The 17,970-nt window shown below is 48.0% G+C and overlaps 1 protein-coding gene across 1 annotated transcript in view; it reads right to left on the reverse strand.

The window, feature by feature from the left end:
- Window positions 1–1,094: 1,094 nt before the first annotated feature.
- The window catches only part of STRN4 (striatin 4), a 96,740-nt gene continuing 79,864 nt past the window's right edge, over window positions 1,095–17,970 (reverse strand). The window contains exons 13-17 of the mRNA XM_030217498.1: window positions 5,788–5,955; window positions 4,269–4,409; window positions 3,804–3,902; window positions 3,318–3,404; window positions 1,095–3,086 (exon numbers count right to left, since the gene is read on the reverse strand). Of these exons, the coding sequence (XP_030073358.1) occupies window positions 2,917–3,086; window positions 3,318–3,404; window positions 3,804–3,902; window positions 4,269–4,409; window positions 5,788–5,955 (665 nt within the window). The 3' untranslated portion in view covers window positions 1,095–2,916. The remainder of the gene's footprint in view (window positions 3,087–3,317; window positions 3,405–3,803; window positions 3,903–4,268; window positions 4,410–5,787; window positions 5,956–17,970) is intronic.

Here is a 17,970-nt window from a genome sequence, read left to right on the forward strand (position 1 = left end):
CATTATCTCCCTCCCATTCCCCAGAGTTCATAACATCTCCCTCCATACATCCATAGCCCTCCCCCCTCCAGGGTCCAGTACTAGCCCTAGCCCTCCCCCTTCAGGTTCCAGCACATCTTGCTCCAGCCCCAGTGTCCAGCACATCTTCATCTCCCTCATTCCTACCACCGAGTCCAGCATTTCTCCCTCACCACCCCCCTCTGCTCCTGGGTCCTAGACTCTAACTAACCTGTCTCGTTGGCCAGCTGCAGCGATTAAAACATGATGCTCTGACTGGCATCGGGGCCTTTCCTCTGCCAGGTCCCGCATTCGCGGAAGCAGGAAGTTATCTCACAAGGGTGGGACCCGGCAAAGGAAAGGCCCTGACGCGAGCCACATCAGCATGTTTTAATTGCTGCCAGTCAAGGAAACAGGTTAGACTCCAGGACCCGGGGTGGGGGTGGTGGTGAGGAAGAGAAGCAAGATTCGGAAAGTGGGGGAGAGGGATGCCAGCTGGACCTGGGAGGGGAGAGGAGAGAAGGACTGCAGACGGACCTTCAGGGTGCTCCTAGGCACTATGGCACCTGGGGTTTTTCAAGCCCTGCGTGGGAACCCCGCAGGACCTGTGTCTATCCCAGCAGGATTCCTGCGGACCTCGAGGGGATTCAGGATTCCTGCAACTCTGGAGGGGATCGCCGCGGGATTCTTGCAAGCCCCATTCCCATGCAGCTCTCTACACTGGACGAGTGCTGGCTCAGTAAGAATAGCATGCTCTAACACCATGCTGGGACACTGGGTCTTTTTGCAGGGTCATGCTCACATAAGCTGTATTGAATACAGCGAGTACAGGCAATTACAGTACATACATTAAATTATGCAGATTTATTACATACGTTACATGAATACATGAACACTTAATACGCCACTGAGAAGTTCTGTGCTGGTATTTTATAAAGATACATTTGTGTCTTTATAAAATAGTTGCTTACTTTTTATGTGTGTATAGTTTGTGTATATGATTTGTGTGTCTTGTTTTTTTAACTGTGTAATTTGTATGTTAAAGCCACCTTGAGTCGATTTTGGGCAACACATAAAACAGAAGCAAATAGATAAACTTCATATTCCAAAGTATTTATTGAGGCAAAGAGAATTTTTTCCTCAATTCTCAATGATTCAGTTGGACAAAGAACAAAAGTTAAATGATTAAATAAATACAGAAAAACAAGTTAAACCGCATTAAAAAAATCCTCACATTCTTCCTTTTGTGAGCTTTGCTTCCCCTTCTTCTCCTGCAGCAGCAGGCAATAAGGACACGTGTGGTTTTCAAATCTAAGCCCAATTTAATTCTATATAAATATGTGTTTGTATTACAGACTACAAACAGAAGAACAGGGCAAGATGAACATTTTAAGGGAGAGATGTCCTATCTCAGAGACTGAAATGGGGGGGGGGGGGGGGGGTCCCCAGAGAGAGACAGGCAGGAGTCCCTGTACTGTTCCTGAACCTCCACAAAAGGCCATTTTGGTCTAACCACTCTGAGCAGACTCAAATAAAGAAAACAGGAAGGGTCTACGAGGGGTGAGGAAAAAAAGGGGGGGGGGGACAGCAGGCCTAAAAACACAGAGTTCATGATAACCAAGTTATTAAAAAGCACCACTGCAATATCAAAATCTGTTACTGAACCACCATTGTTTCAGGGCCATACCCCCAGTGACCTCTAAGTGGCATGCAGGGCAGGATCAAGGGATAGGCAAACCAGGAATGCATCTAACACCCAAATGTTTAGGAAGGGCCCTTTCAGATGTGTTAATTCAATGGCTCCCAAGGTAGAATTTTGTCCTGGTAAGTCAACTATTGGTAGAGAGAAGAAATGTAAGGAGACAAGAGCCACTGCTACTTGCAGAAGTCTGTCTATTGTCCCCGTCCCCTGAGCAGTCCTCCAGTTGGAAGGACTTGTCAACATGCAGTGCTTCTTACCTGCTGCTTTCTCCTCTGAGGTCAGCTCCATGGGGAGGGGTCGAGGGGGCCACATTTGTGAATTTTTAAATGCTATTTCCATTGCACAAGGGAGGGGGGGGAGTAATATGCTTCATTGCCTTGGGCCCACCAATAGGTTAATCCTGCCCTGGTGGCACTATCACTTCAGAAACACACTTCCAGGAACCATCAATTCCACCACTGCCTCATATATATTCTCTCCTCTAGTAAAGATCACCTCCATTTTAAAGCTATTCTCTCCCAAATAAGCTCCAATGGCACCACTACCTCAGGGATATTCCCTTCCAGTAACTTCCACTGATGCTTTATTGCTGTAAGACGGGAACATTTAGTGGTAGGGCTTTTAGTCCAGGTCAAGCAATGGTGGCGGAGAGCTGAGTGGGATTCCCTTCTTTCTGCAATAAGATCCCATTAAATGGACCAAAGGGGCAAGACAGTGAGACAGTAAGAGGGAGAGACTAATGCCAGGCATGACCAAAATCCTGCAGCAGAACCAGATCAGAAACACCACAAAGGTTTCTTATGCCTATAGCACTCACTTATGACCAACTCATCTTGATTCCCCCTCTTTCCATGTACCTCCATACAGCTTGCAGGATCTAGCAAGCCACAATCACCCACTGTTCCCTCAATCATTCCTGTGTCTAGGAGGAGAGGATTGAAGGTCACCCAACATTCTCCCTTGAAGTCCTCTCAGTGCCCCAGATCTCCTTCCCAGCTGTTCTCCTGTATGCACTGGGGAGCTCTCGAGGATACCCTAAACTCTGAAATAGATAAGAACATTCTCCAGGTAGTGGAATTAGCACCTCTCTTTAAGCAAGCCCCACAGCTCCCTCTATGGGAGGGGCTGCACCTCAGAACATCACAGTAATGATGGTGGCTCAGTCGGAGGAGCAGAAATAACAGTTCTCATCCTCCTCGTCTCACACACCAGTAGTGTCAAACGAAGACCTTGGCAAGGGCATCTGCCCCAGCACTAGCTATCAGTGGCTTACTGGGATGGAAAGCCACATCATGGATGGCCTCCTCGTGCTTCCTGCGGTGTGCAGTGATCTCCTGCATGCATGTTCTGTTCTCCAAGCTCCACAGACGCAACGAGCAGTCATGGCCTAGAGCAGAGGCAGAGACAAGCTTGGTTATAGAGGCCCAGACATACTGACAGAGGAAAAAGCATGAAGATAGAGATGTTGGATGTTTGTGAGGTTGGGCAATGTTCATCATAGTACAGAGGCACCCAACGTTCACATGGTAGAGAGGGGGTGAAGAGAGGAGAGAAAGAACATACATGGATACCAGACACAAACAGAATAGAAGAAGTATGAGGATATGGAGATACTTACTCCCTGACATAAGAAAAGTGGCATTCGGATCCACAGCGAGGCATGTGACGGAATCCAGGTGGGCCACCATAGAGTGCATGACTTTACCTGTGAAAGTGCAGACCTCAATTTACAGTAAAGCACAGTTGGAGTTGCCCTCCCAGCCCCACAAACCCCTGACCTCAGCTCCGAGCACAGTACAGTTACCAGCCTCTTCTGAGTCCTTATCCACAGACACTAGCCCTTAGCTCCCAACACAGATGGAATGTAAATTCCTCCCAACCCTTCCTTTGCCTCCTTGCACATCAAGGTCCTTCCAAGTCCCTCCACCTCTTTTTGTCCCTCTAAAACCACAGCATTACCTCCTAGTCCCAACTCCAGTCAATATTAGTCCCAATGACCCTAAAGCTTTTCCTTCAAGAGCATCTGGAACAAGACGTTGACTCTATTCAAGACTCAGAAGAAAGGGGAAGTATATGGCAGGATGTAAGGGGTGTAGTGCTCTACCTGTGCGATTATCCAGGAAGCGGATGCTACGATCCTCATGTGCCGTAATCGTGACAGGTTCCATTGGATGACTTATCAGATGGTTGATCGGACTGAACTCTGAAAAACAGGACTGTGTCAGTGATGCAGCAACTGACAAAAGCCACCCCACAATATTGCCCATATAACCCCTCCCACCCTTCCTCAGACACAGACTGGCACCCACCTCTTGCGGGGGGAGAGGTGAAAAAGGGTGAGGTAACAGGAAAATAGAGTAAATATTGTAAAGAGAACACAGGGTGAAGTGATATCAGGGTTGGCAGCTGTAGATAGGCCTAGATCTACACAGGGGCACCAATAGCTCTACACAGGGGCACCAATAGCTGACCCTTTCTTCTTCCCTAAGGGCACCTCTGTATGTCATCTTTCAGAACTACGCACAACAGTGTATGAAGACAATTTTGATGGGAGGGGAGAAGCACTCACCTCCAGCATGCCAGGAGCCCAGTGTTAGTAGTGGGCTGGCAGCACGCAGGTCATATATTACGACGTCTCCTGTGTGAAAGGATGCCACCACATGATCTGTGTCTACGCTCACAAAGGCTATAGAAGTAGGAATTCCTTTTTCTGAGGAAGGCACAGAAGTAGATAACATGGAAGCACAAATTAACAGGGAGCAAGAATGTGAGAGAGAGTGTACATCTCCCATGACAGCAAATGTTATTGACAGAGCTGATCGAGACTAACACTGATGATGAAACTCTAGACCCCGAATACAGCTCTATGAAGGTCTCCAAGGGAGCTAAGCAGATGACAATGAATTAAAATTATTTTAAAAAATGAATGTAAAGAATAAGATAAAGTGGGCTGCAAAACACCCCATATCTAACTGCACTCTGTCAAAGACAGAAAAGTGATTGACCAAATTTATATATGTTTTTATTTTATGTTGTTTTTTTAGTTCTGTTGTATGATTGCTGTTTTATTGCCTTTTCTGTCCTATCTTGACACTTGCATTCTTATGCTTTCTGTGTTTTTATATTGCTATTGTAAACTGCCTAGACCCAATCCTTTTGGAATTTTGGCAGGTTATCAAATATCTAATAAACATAAAACATGTAGTCAGTGGCAAAGCAGAATCTTGAACTTATGTCCCAAAATTTCTCCTCACCTACTGGCAAATATGCAAGCAACTAGTCCACTGTTTCCCAGTTCTGTCTTGGAGAGCACACACAGCCAAGTTGAGTTTTCACGACTGCCACAATGAACATGCATGAAATAAATCTGTACAGTGCATTCTCGCTACCCATGCATTCACTATTCACGGAGAATAAAGTGTGATCAATTTTCACTATTCATGGGCCTTTTCGTTTATTTGTGACCATGCACAGTGTAGTGGAAGTGTAAATGAAAGTGTGTTCCCATAAGGAAGAAGATATTCATAGAGTTGTGCGTGAGTACTGTTACACTTTATAAAAAATAAAAGGCTGTGTAAAATACATTTTTAAAATGAATAAGTAAGCTGTTCTTTACAAAAAGGCTACGTGAAATGATGAGTATGGTGTTCACTGTACATTTTTGCTACCTAAGAGGGTCGCACAGGAACCTAACTCCCTTTTTGCCATAGGATCAATGGTGCCATTATCATATTCATGTTTTAGGTATTCACGGGGTTTTCTAGAAACCTAACACCAGCAAATAGCAAGAATGGACTGTATGTATTTGAAGCTTCAACATATATCACACTAAGCTTACATGAAATACTTTGCAATCTTGAAAATTAAAGTGACTAAGTATGTCTCCAGCAGAGGGTTACAAACACTGGGCTAGTCCATTCTCCCTTTCCTATTTAAATATTTCTACTACCCAGTAGTATGATACAATTCAGCTTCTGTACCCCAAAGACAAGAACTGCAGACTTCACGGCCTAAAAGGGGTGCTCTGCCTTTTGCTGATCTCTTTTACATCAAGTTACCAAATCCACTTCCTATCCTCTTCGTCTCACCTTTATCCTTATTAAAGGTGCTCAGGCAGGAAGGCTTTTCACCCGTTTCCCATATCCTAACTGTGCCATCAGCCGAGCAGGATGCTAGGCGCTGGGTTGCACTGCTGAATGCCAGTCCCCAAACAGCATCCGTGTGTCCTTCCAGGATGCTAGTGAGAACCCCACGATCTGTTACAGAAAAAAAAAAATAGCAAGTGAAGGCAGTTGGTTAGAAGCTAGAAACAGAACCAAAAAATGAAAGCAGCAATAAAAATGTACTCCTGTGGCATGGAAATATAAGCTCCAAATGAGAAAACTGGATGCTGCTCAAGATTCTACTGCACCATCCAGTAACCAAACAGAATCAAGTGGGAAGTGGTGACCTCTGCTAAAACAGATTAAGCCAAACCCCAAACCCTCAAGTAAGCGTGCACACGGTTCTCTAAACATTTTACTTTGCTGCCATCTAGGGTCTATACTGAGAACTGCTTGTGAAGTGATACTGTTAGTGTGCAAGTCCCAGTATCATAGGTGTTATGGGATGGCAAAAAACAAATTTAAAAAAAATTGCCCTCCACTTTTAGACAATGCATCTACCCTTCTTCCAATTCCATACTGGTGGTAAGGCACCGTCATCTTCTCTTACTTTTCACAGATCACTCCAACACTTCTTTCTCTCAAGTGGTTCAATGTGATGCATGAACTGTACAGTGCTCTGTAGAATATGATGCATGTACAGTTCAAACATTACACTGAACCACAGGGGAGCAGGAAACATTAGCATGGTCTGCTAGAAGAAAGAGTAGTCAGTCGCTCCTCCTCTCTTAAGCTGCACCATTCAATTCAGACACATCACTGATGGGGATAAAGCATGCAGCCAGGGTTGGTCTTGTGAAGGCTCCACTTGAGCACTACGGCCATTGCTGCTCTTTATGCTCTGCCTGCCCTCTCATCCCATCTTTTTCAACCACCGGGCCCAGGCCTTCAAGGTTACTGGAAGACCACAAAAAGTGGCCCAGCTGGCCTCCAGTTACGGCTATCAGAACTTAGAACAAGTTAGCGGCAAGATGCTAAGTTATGCAACTTTTTCCATTCTTGGCTAGCAGCATGAATTTCCCAAGAAAACTGCAGAAATGTTGCCCCCATTTGAGGTTTCTTTATAAACTGGAGCAGGGTCTGTGTGCTTCATCTTCCAGGAAGGACCTTGATCCCCAGCAAGGTAGGCCACAGTAAGACTCTGGGTATAAAACACAGGATGGGGATTGGGAGTTGCTGATTATTAAGTGAGAGTATTAAGTTATTAAGGGGTCGTTCCATGCCAAGTGGTCTAAACCTTCCCACCATCATGTCTCCAATTTTGTTCAAATTTTATCTGTTGTGCAAGTCAGGTGTTAAACGAAGTTTTCCAAAATTTGAGGTCTCTAACTGCAATAGTTGCAGATCTAGATCCCCTTTTCTGAAACGTTGTCAGTCCATGAGCGCACGACATTTATCAAAATGCCATTTTTGGGGTCTAATAAAATCCAAACACATTTATAAGAATGGCTAAAAAATTCAAATCCTGTACAGTTTTGGATGCTAATTCCGATGAAATACATTTTAACATTATGGATGCAAAATCCAGTCAAACAAGTTGACTCAAAGTGTGCATCAAAATTGGTTGCGACTCATCAGCACATATTTGGACCAATATTCAGACCGCAAAAACTTCCATGCAAACAAAGATACGGACTTGAAATTTTGACAAGCATTATGCTTGTGCTGGACATAATACTGCCAGATTTGCAACTAACCAGTATCTATAACCGCCCTGCAGGATCTCTTCAAAGTTGGCACTGTCAGCGCAAATGGTAAAATGTACCAAAGTTCAAAGCCAATTATTAAAAAACAGTCTGCTGGTTAGTTGCAAATCTGGCAGTATTATGTCCAGCACAAGCATAATGCTTGTTCAAAATTTCAAGTCCGTATCTTTGTTTGCATGGAAGTTGTTATGGTCTGAATATTGGTCCAAATATGTTCCGATGAGTCGCGACCAATTTTGATGCATACTTTGAGTCAACTTGCTTGACTGGATTTTGCATCCATAATGTTAAAATGTATTTCATCGGCTGCTGCCATTCATTGCCTTAGCAGAGGGATATCCAGAGGTGGGGAAGGATGAATTTGCATACCAACAGCTGTTACATTTCCTACAGACAGCAGCGGTACGAGACGTTATGCGAAGGGAAAAATTAGAGCTAGAAGAGATCTGTGAGAAACACACCATCTCTGGAGGTCTGATCAGCCGCTTATATAAATGCAGTAGCGAGCAGAATCCAATCTATACCCTTCATAGGAAGGGCTGGCAGAAGGACCTGGGTAGAGTTGTGGGGGAGGTGGAGTGGGAGAGGACAGAAAAGGCAGCGACGAAGGTGTCATCCCATGTGCCGTTTAAAGAGAACGCGGTGAAGGTGCTGTTCAGATGGTACCTTACGCCGGACCGACTCCAACGAATATACCCAGCAGCTTCAGGCTTATGTTGGAGGGGATGTGGTAAAAGGGGAACAATGGGACATGTGTGGTGGAACTGTGTGAAAGTCAGAGCGTTTTGGAGAGCGATCCATAGCCGGTTGCAAAGCTGGATGGGCTGTGCAATCACATGGGCGCCCGAAACCTTCTTATTCTCTGTGCAGCCAAGGGGCACCAAGCCACCACAAAAGAACCCTGTTGCGGCATATATATATATATATATATATATATATATATATATATATATATATATATGAAATGGAGAGGCTCTTGGCAGAACGTAGGCAACAGAGAAAATGGTACAATATACGGAAACCTTTCATTCATAACATACTGAGAGATGAGTGAGAGCGGTGAGAGTGACGTATGGTATGCTGTGTTAGGGGCTTTGTTCCGGGATGGGGAGGGGTTGGTTGAGGAAGGCGGGCGAAAAAAAAGTTGTTAAAAAAACAAAAAGTTGGAGTATTTTATAGATTCTATATGCAACTTGATAAGTGGAACAAAAGTGTTTACGTTAATGGAAAATGCCTGTGCAAGTCAAACTCAATTACACCACTTGTATTGTCATTGAGTTTATTGTTCTGTTATCAAAGTAAATAAAGACTTCATTTAAATTAAAAAAATGTATTTCATCGGAATTAGCATCAAAAACTGTACAGGATTTGAATTTTTTAGCCATTCTTATAAATGTGTTTGGATTTTATTAGACCCCAAAAATGGCATTTTGGTAAATGTCACGCGCTCATGGACTGACAACCTTTCAGAAAAGGGGGTCTAGATCTGCAACTATTGCAGTTAGAGACCTCAAATTTTGGGAAACTTCGTTTAACATCTGACTCGCGCAACAGATAAAATTTTAACAAAATTGGAGACATGATGGTGGGAACCTTTTTTAAATTTTAGACCACTTGGCATGGAATGACCCAAAGTTCACTCATAAAGAACTCATGAAACGCAAACAGCGCATGAACAGTTGGGAGGCGGTGTGGGGCGCATTCCGAGCTCAGTGCTCATAGTGAGTTGAAAGGTCCTGTTGAACCTTGTGGAAGTATGGATGTATGTGAAGACTTATCCCGGGCGAGGGGGGGGGAAAGCGAATGCTACATACCTGTAGAAGGTATTCTCCGAGGACAGCAGGCTGATTGTTCTCACTGATGGGTTGACGTCCTCGGCAGCCCCCTCCATCAGAAAGTTTACTAGCAAAGGCCTTTGCTAGTCCTCGCGCGCCCATGCGCACTGCGCATGCGCAGCCGTCTTCCCGCCCGAAACCGGCTCGAGCCGGCCAGTCCAGTATGTAGCAAGACAATACAGTTCAAGGGAAGACTCAACTCCAAAGGGGAGGCGGGCGGGTTTGTGAGAACAATCAGCCTGCTGTCCTCGGAGAATACCTTCTACAGGTATGTAGCATTCGCTTTCTCCGAGGACAAGCAGGCTGCTTGTTCTCACTGATGGGGTATCCCTAGCCCCCAGGCTCACTCAAAACAACAACCAAGGTCAATTGGGCCTCGCAACGGCGAGGACATAACAGAGATTGACCTAAAAAATTTACCAACTAACTGAGAGTGTAGCCTGGAACAGAACAAACAGGGCCCTCGGGGGGTGGAGTTGGATCCTAAAGCCCAAACAGGTTCTGAAGAACTGACTGCCCGAACCGACTGTCGCGTCGGGTATCCTGCTGCAGGCAGTAATGAGATGTGAATGTGTGGACAGATGACCACGTCGCAGCTTTGCAAATTTCTTCAATGGAGGCTGACTTCAAGTGGGCTACCGACGCAGCCATGGCTCTAACATTATGAGCCGTGACATGACCCTCAAGAGCCAGCCCCGCCTGGGCGTAAGTGAAGGAAATGCAATCTGCTAGCCAATTGGATATGGTGCGTTTCCCTACAGCCACTCCCCTCCTATTGGGATCAAAAGAAACAAACAATTGGGCGGACTGTCTGTGGGGCTGTGTCCGCTCCAGGTAGAAGGCCAATGCTCTCTTGCAGTCCAATGTGTGCAGCTGACGTTCAGCAGGGCAGGAATGAGGACGGGGAAAGAATGTTGGCAAGACAATTGACTGGTTCAGATGGAACTCCGACACGACCTTTGGCAGGAACTTAGGGTGAGTGCGGAGGACTACTCTGTTATGATGAAATTTGGTATAAGGAGCCTGGGCTACCAGGGCCTGAAGCTCACTGACTCTACGAGCTGAAGTAACTGCCACCAAGAAAATGACCTTCCAGGTCAAGTACTTCAGATGGCAGGAATTCAGTGGCTCAAAAGGAGGTTTCATCAGCTGGGTGAGAACGACATTGAGATCCCATGACACTGTAGGAGGCTTGACAGGGGGCTTTGACAAAAGCAAACCTCTCATGAAGCGAACAACTAAAGGCTGTCCCGAGATCGGCTTACCTTCCACACGGTAATGGTATGCACTGATTGCACTAAGATGAACCCTTACAGAGTTAGTCTTGAGACCAGACTCAGACAAGTGCAGAAGGTATTCAAGCAGGGTCTGTGTAGGACAAGAGCGAGGATCTAGGGCCTTGCTGTCACACCAGACGGCAAACCTCCTCCAATGAAAGAAGTAACTTTTCTTAGTGGAGTCTTTCCTGGAAGCAAGCAAGATGCGGGAGACACCCTCTGACAGACCCAAAGAGGCAAAGTCTACGCCCTCAACATCCAGGCCGTGAGAGCCAGAGACTGGAGGTTGGGATGCAGAAGAGCCCCTTCGTCCTGCGTGATGAGGGTCGGAAAACACTCCAATCTCCACGGTTCTGCGGAGGATAACTCCAGAAGAAGAGGGAACCAGATCTGACGCGGCCAAAAAGGAGCAATCAGAATCATGGTGCCTCGGTCTTGCTTGAGTTTCAACAAAGTCTTCCCCACCAGAGGGATGGGAGGATAAGCATACAGCAGGCCCTCCCCCCAATCCAGGAGGAAGGCATCCGATGCCAGTCTGCCGTGGGCCTGAAGCCTGGAACAGAACTGAGGGACTTTGTGGTTTGCTCGAGATGCAAAGAGATCCACCAAGGGGGTGCCCCACTCTTGGAAGATCTGACGCACCACTCGGGAATTGAGCGACCACTCGTGAGGTTGCATAATCCTGCTCAACCTGTCGGCCAGACTGTTGTTTACGCCTGCCAGATATGTGGCTTGGAGCACCATGCCGTTCCGGCGAGCCCAGAGCCACATGCTGACGGCTTCCTGACACAGGGGGCGAGATCCGGTGCCCCCCTGCTTGTTGACGTAGTACATGGCAACCTGGTTGTCTGTCTGAATTTGGATAATTTGGTGGGACAGCCGATCTCTGAAAGCCTTCAGAGCGTTCCAGATCGCTCGCAACTCCAGAAGATTGATCTGTAGATCGCGTTCCTGGAGGGACCAGCTTCCTTGGGTGTGAAGCCCATCGACATGAGCTCCCCATCCCAGGAGGGACGCATCCGTGGTCAGCACCTTTTGTGGCTGAGGAATTTGGAAGGGACGTCCCAGAGTCAAATTGGAGCAAATCGTCCACCAATGTAGGGATTTGAGAAAACTCGTGGACAGGTGGATCACGTCCTCTAGACCCCCGGCGGCCTGATACCACTGGGAGGCTAGGGTCCATTGAGCAGATCTCATGTGAAGGCGGGCCATGGGAGTCACATGTACTGTGGAGGCCATGTGGCCCAGCAATCTCAACATCTGCCGAGCTGTGATCTGCTGGGACGCTCGCACCCGCGAGACGAGGGACAACAAGTTGTTGGCTCTCGTCTCTGGGAGATAGGCGCGAGCCGTCCGAGAATCCAGCAGAGCTCCTATGAATTCGAGTCTCTGCACTGGGAGAAGGTGGGACTTTGGATAATTGATCACAAACCCCAGTAGCTCCAGTAGGCGAATAGTCATCTGCATGGACTGCAGGGCTCCTGCCTCGGATGTGTTCTTCACCAGCCAATCGTCGAGATATGGAAACACATGCACCCCCAGCCTGCGAAGCGCCGCTGCTACCACAGCTAGGCACTTGGTGAACACCCTGGGCGCAGAGGCGAGCCCAAAGGGTAGCACACAGTACTGGAAGTGGCGTGTGCCCAACTGAAATCGCAGATACTGTCTGTGAGCTGGCAGTATCGGGATGTGTGTGTAGGCATCCTTCAAGTCCAGAGAGCATAGCCAATCGTTTTGCTGAATCATGGGGAGAAGGGTGCCCAGGGAAAGCATCCTGAACTTTTCTTTTTCGATAAATTTGTTCATGGCCCTTAGGTCTAGGATGGGACGCATCCCCCCTGTTTTCTTTTCCACAAGGAAGTACCTGGAATAGAATCCCAGCCCTTCTTGCCCGGATGGCACGGGCTCGACCGCATTGGCGCTGAGAAGGGCGGAGAGTTCCTCTGCAAGTACCTTCTTGTGCTGGAAGCTGTAAGACTGAGCTCCCGGTGGATAATTTGGAGGTTTTGAGGTCAAATTGAGGGTGTACCCCTGCCGGACTATTTGCAGAACCCACTGATCGGAGGTTATGAGAGGCCACCTTTGGTGAAAAACTTTCAACCTCCCTCCGACTGGCAGGTCGCCCGGCACGGACACTTGGATGTCGGCTATGCTCTGCTGGAGCCAGTGAAAAGCTCGCCCCTTGCTTTTGCTGGGGAGCCGCGGGGCCTTGCTGAGGCGCACGCTGCTGACGAGAGCGAGCGCGCTGGGGCTTAGCCTGGGCCGCAGGCTGTCGGGAAGGAGGATTGTACCTACGCTTGCCAGAAGAGTAGGGAACAGTCTTCCTTCCCCCGAAAAATCGTCTACCTGTAGAGGTAGAAGCTGAAGGCTGCCGGCGGGCGAATTTGTCGAATGCGGTGTCCCGCTGGTGGAGAGACTCTACCACCTGTTCGACTTTTTCACCAAAAATATTGTCCGCACGGCAAGGCGAGTCCGCAATCCGCTGCTGGATTCTATTCTCCAGGTCGGCGGCACGTAGCCATGAGAGCCTGCGCATCACCACACCTTGAGCAGCGGCCCTGGACGCAACATCAAAAGTGTCAAACTCCTCTGGCCAGGAATTTTCTGCACGCCTTCAGCTGCCTGACCACCTCCTGAAAAGGCTTGGCTTGCTCAGGGGGAAGAGCATCAACCAAGCCCGCCAACTGCCGCACATTGTTCCGCATGTGTATGCTCGTGTAGAGCTGGTAAGACTGGATCTTGGACACGAGCATAGAGGAATGGTAGGCCTTCCTCCCAAAGGAGTCTAAGGTTCTAGCGTCCTTGCCCGGGGGCGCCGAAGCATGTTCCCTAGAACTCTTAGCCTTCTTTAGGGCCAAATCCACAACTCCAGAGTCATGAGGCAACTGAGTGCGCATCAGCTCTGGGTCCCCATGGATCCGGTACTGGGACTCGATCTTCTTGGGAATGTGGGGATTAGTTAATGGCTTGGTCCAGTTCGCAAGCAATGTCTTTTTCAGGACATGGTGCAAGGGAACAGTGGACGCTTCCTTAGGTGGAGAAGGATAGTCCAGGAGCTCAAACATTTCAGCCCTGGGCTCGTCCTCCACAACCACCGGGAAGGGGATGGCCGTAGACATCTCCCGGACAAAGGAGGCAAAAGACAGACTCTCGGGAGGAGAAAGCTGTCTCTCAGGAGAGGGAGTGGGATCAGACGGAAGACCCTCAGACTCCTCGTCAGAGAAATATCTGGGATCTTCCTCTTCCTCCCACGAGGCCTCACCCTCGGTGTCAGACACAAGTTCACGGACCTGTGTCTGCAACCTCGCCCTGCTCGACTCGGTGGAACCCCGTCCACGGTGGGGGCGTCGAGAGGTAGACTCCCTCGCCCGCATCGGCGAAGCTCCCTCCGCCGATGTAGTCGGGGAGCCTTCCTGGGAGGTGGCCGCGGTCGGCACCGCACGCGGTACCGACGTCGGGGACCTCAACCTGGGCGATGGGCCAGCCGGCGCCGCGCTCGACGGTACCGGAGGCGCAAGCACCGCCGGTACCGGAGGGGTAGGGCGCAACAGCTCTCCCAGAATCTCTGGGAGAACGGCCCGGAGGCTCTCGTTCAGAGTGGCTGCAGAAAAAGGCTGAGAGGTCGATGCAGGCGTCGACGTCAGAACCTGTTCCGGGCGAGGAGGCTGTTCCGGGCTGTCCAGAGTGGAGCGCATCGACACCTCCTGAACAGAGGGTGAGCGGTCCTCTCGGTGCCGATGTCTACTGGGTGCCGAATCCCTCGGCGACCCAGAGCTCTCGGTGCCGACACGGGGAGGAGACCGGTGTCGATGCTTCTTCGACTTCTTCCGAAGCATGTCACCGGAACTCCCCGGCACCGACGAGGAGGACGTAGAATCCATCCGTCGCTTCCTCGGGGCCGAGACCGAAGAGGGTCGATCCCGGGGGGGCTGTACCGCAGGAGCCCTCAGGGTAGGAGGAGACCCACCCGAAGGCTCACCGCCACCAGCAGGGGAATGGACAGCCCTCACCTGCACTCCTGACGATGCACCTCCGTCCGACGACATCAGCAGACGAAGTCTCGGTACCACCGACGTCGATGCAGTCGCCCGATGCCTCGGCGCCGATGCAGAGGTCCGATGCCTCGATGCAGTCGATGGAGCGGCAGCCAAGGGAGATGGTCCGGACGCTGACGACGTCGATGCACTCGATGCCTCCGGTGCCGATGCCGACGAAGAGCCCGAGAACAAAACGTTCCACTGGGCTAATCTCGCTACCTGAGTCCGCCTTTGTAACAGGGAACACAGACTGCAGTTCTGAGGGCGGTGCTGGGCCCCTAGACACTGAAGACACGCAGAGTGCCTATCAGTGAGCGAGATTACCCGGGCGCACTGGGTGCACTTCTTGAAGCCGCTGGAAGGCTTCGATGTCATGGGCGGAAAAATCACGCCGGCGAAATCAAAAGCCGAAATGGCGAAAATTGAAGCACCAAATTTAGAGGGAGAAAAATCTCGACCGAGGCCAAACTAGGCCTACCCCGACAACGAAAGAAAACTTACGGGGCAAAACTTGAAAAATACGGGAAGGGCAGAAAACCCGACAGGGTCTTCCGGAACACTTCCGGAGCGCTTCCCAAACTTTTTTAGAAGAAAATACACGAAAAACACGTCGAAAAGGACGCGCGAGGTCGACTCTCTGGGGCACGAACGGCGTAACACGACCGTACCGAGCGCGGACGAAAGAAGACTGGCCGGCTCGAGCCGGTTTCGGGCGGGAAGACGGCTGCGCATGCGCAGTGCGCATGGGCGCGCGAGGACTAGCAAAGGCCTTTGCTAGTAAACTTTCCGATGGAGGGGGCTGCCGAGGACGTCAACCCATCAGTGAGAACAAGCAGCCTGCTTGTCCTCGGAGAAGGCAGGGTTACAATTCTATGTTAAAAACCAAAAAAAGATTGAAGTTACTTGGGAAATTGGTTAAAGATGTTATATTCAATGTTTGTTAATATAATGGGTGCTGTAACCTGATGTAACCAATGAGACAAAATATTGCTTGTGTGGTATGTAAGCAAATGTGACTTGTTTCACTGGTGAATAAAGACTTCTTGAAAATAAAAAAAATAAAGAACTCATGAAAAAGGATTCCTTTTAGCTTCTTATGAAAGGACAAACAATTCTTGAATCTCCGAAAACCTCAAAGAAGAGAAGGATTACTGTATATATACTTGAATATAAACCCATCCAAATATAAACTGAGATAACATTTATATATTCAAGTAGTTCTCTCTATCCTTCCTTCCCCCCTCCCCCCCCCGGCATCCAGCATGCCTGCCTTCCCCAAGGTGTCTAGTTGGCTCTACTCTCCCCCCCAAACTGGAAACACTCACTCACTCCTTCCCATTGTACAGGCAAAGCCCCCCCCCCCCCTTTCGGACCCACCGCTGGAACTACAGCAGCCATTTTCAGTATGGAGACTGCATGAACACGAGCATGAGCATAGGGGAATCGCTCCTGCCCCAGCTCACCAGTGAACCACCAGGGCTGTAAGGTAGGCCCAGGGAGGGAGCTAAAGTGGGTCCCAGGAAGTGGGGGAGGGTGCCTGTATAACAGCAAAGAAGTAGTAAGGCAGGAATGCCGGATGCCATGGGGAAGGGAGGGTAGGCCCGAATATAAACGGAGATTTAATTTTTTATGCTTTTTTTTTTTTTTTTTTAGACAAAAACTCTGTTTATATTCACATATATACAGTAGGTGAGTGCTTGTGTGGGAAGTGGGGGAGACTCAGGGTTTCAATGATTGCTTGGAGAAGGGAGGGGAGATCAGGGAATAGGTTACTGCTTGAGGGGAATAAGGATTTAGAAATTGGCTAGGAAAGCAGGGATTCAAGTATTAGGATAATGGTAGAGCATGGGGGTTACATAGGAGAAGTGGTAAATGGGAACTTGGAATAGGAAAGTGGAGAATAAGATTCAGCAAGGATTGCCATGGATTTGGCAATTAGGTTAGAGTACTGGTTGGAGAAGGTTGGGGAGAAATAAAACAATAGAGTAATGGACCTGTGGAAGGGTTAACAGGCAGTGGGAAGGGACAAGAGATTGTGAAGGAAATGCAAGAGGGTGAAAATGGAGAAGCTGGGAAGTAGATGAAAGGGAACAGGAAGCTGGATAGGAGGTAAGACAGAAGGAAGGGGCGGGAAATGAAAGGCAGAAACAGGGAAATGAGCGTGAAAGGTGAGAACGGTAGGAACTGTGGAGAAGGTACGAATGGGAGATGGAAAGATGGAATGTGAGTGAGAAGTGAAAAGGGGGAGATGGAGGACTGAAGGATGAGAGAGGGGAGGGAAGAAGGGTGAAATCTGAGTGGATGGAAAGGAGAGAAATGACAACATTTATGTTGTGACAGAGGTACGAAATGAAGAGAAAAAGAAAACAGGAGAAATGAGATGGAGACCTTGGAAAAGGACTTAAAAAGGCTGACAAAAGGAAAGTAGAAAAGAAAGCTATGTATGTTTGTACATAAGTGTGGTATATTAAGTACAACAAATAAAGCATGGAACCTGATCTATTAGAAAAAAAAAATGCCCCAATAACAGAGGGAAAAACACACATTCCATTTTGATTGGAATGAGTCAGCTTTGGGATGGTACTTTTATCATCTTTATATTTTGCATCATATATCAGTCCAAAACTGCTATTCCAGTTTTGGACTGTATACACAGCCTGGCCTCTCAGTGTTTCCATTTCAGTTTGTCTGCATGTGTTTCTAATCTGTGGTCCTTTATTCCCTATTAAGCAAGAACTGGTTTGTGAGTGAGCAATACAAGGAATTTTACTAACTTTTATTTTTTGCATAGGAATCTGGTTGGATCTGTTAGTCCAACAGGAGGTGGATTGGTATTCTTGGATTGGTATTCTAGGGTCAGGTGTAATATTTGCAATAATACCTTTTCATAGGTAGGGTTATTTTTTTAAATACATTTCTGCATGTGAAACCTAAGAGGAGGCGGTCCCAGTGGAAGGGTTAAATTTATAAAATACGTATGCACGAATATAAAACAAGCTGAGAAATTTGTACATAAATGTGTGCACGCACTTTGTTGAGTAATTTTGAAAAGGGAAAGTATGCTTTCTTGGTTTAACTTATATGCAGAAAACAAACCTCCGCAATGGTTAAACCAAGATAAAGGCACAGCAAAGGTGACAAGGTGGATGTCGTCGATAAAACTACTACTGGACTTGAAAAAAGTTCACAGCAAGAGTTTATTCAAGTTCAGTCTTTATCAATAAACTCTTGCTGTGAACTTTTTTCGAGTCCA

Source organism: Microcaecilia unicolor, chromosome 11 (genome assembly GCF_901765095.1).
Source record: "Microcaecilia unicolor chromosome 11, aMicUni1.1, whole genome shotgun sequence".
Taxonomy (NCBI): Eukaryota; Metazoa; Chordata; class Amphibia; order Gymnophiona; family Siphonopidae; genus Microcaecilia; species Microcaecilia unicolor.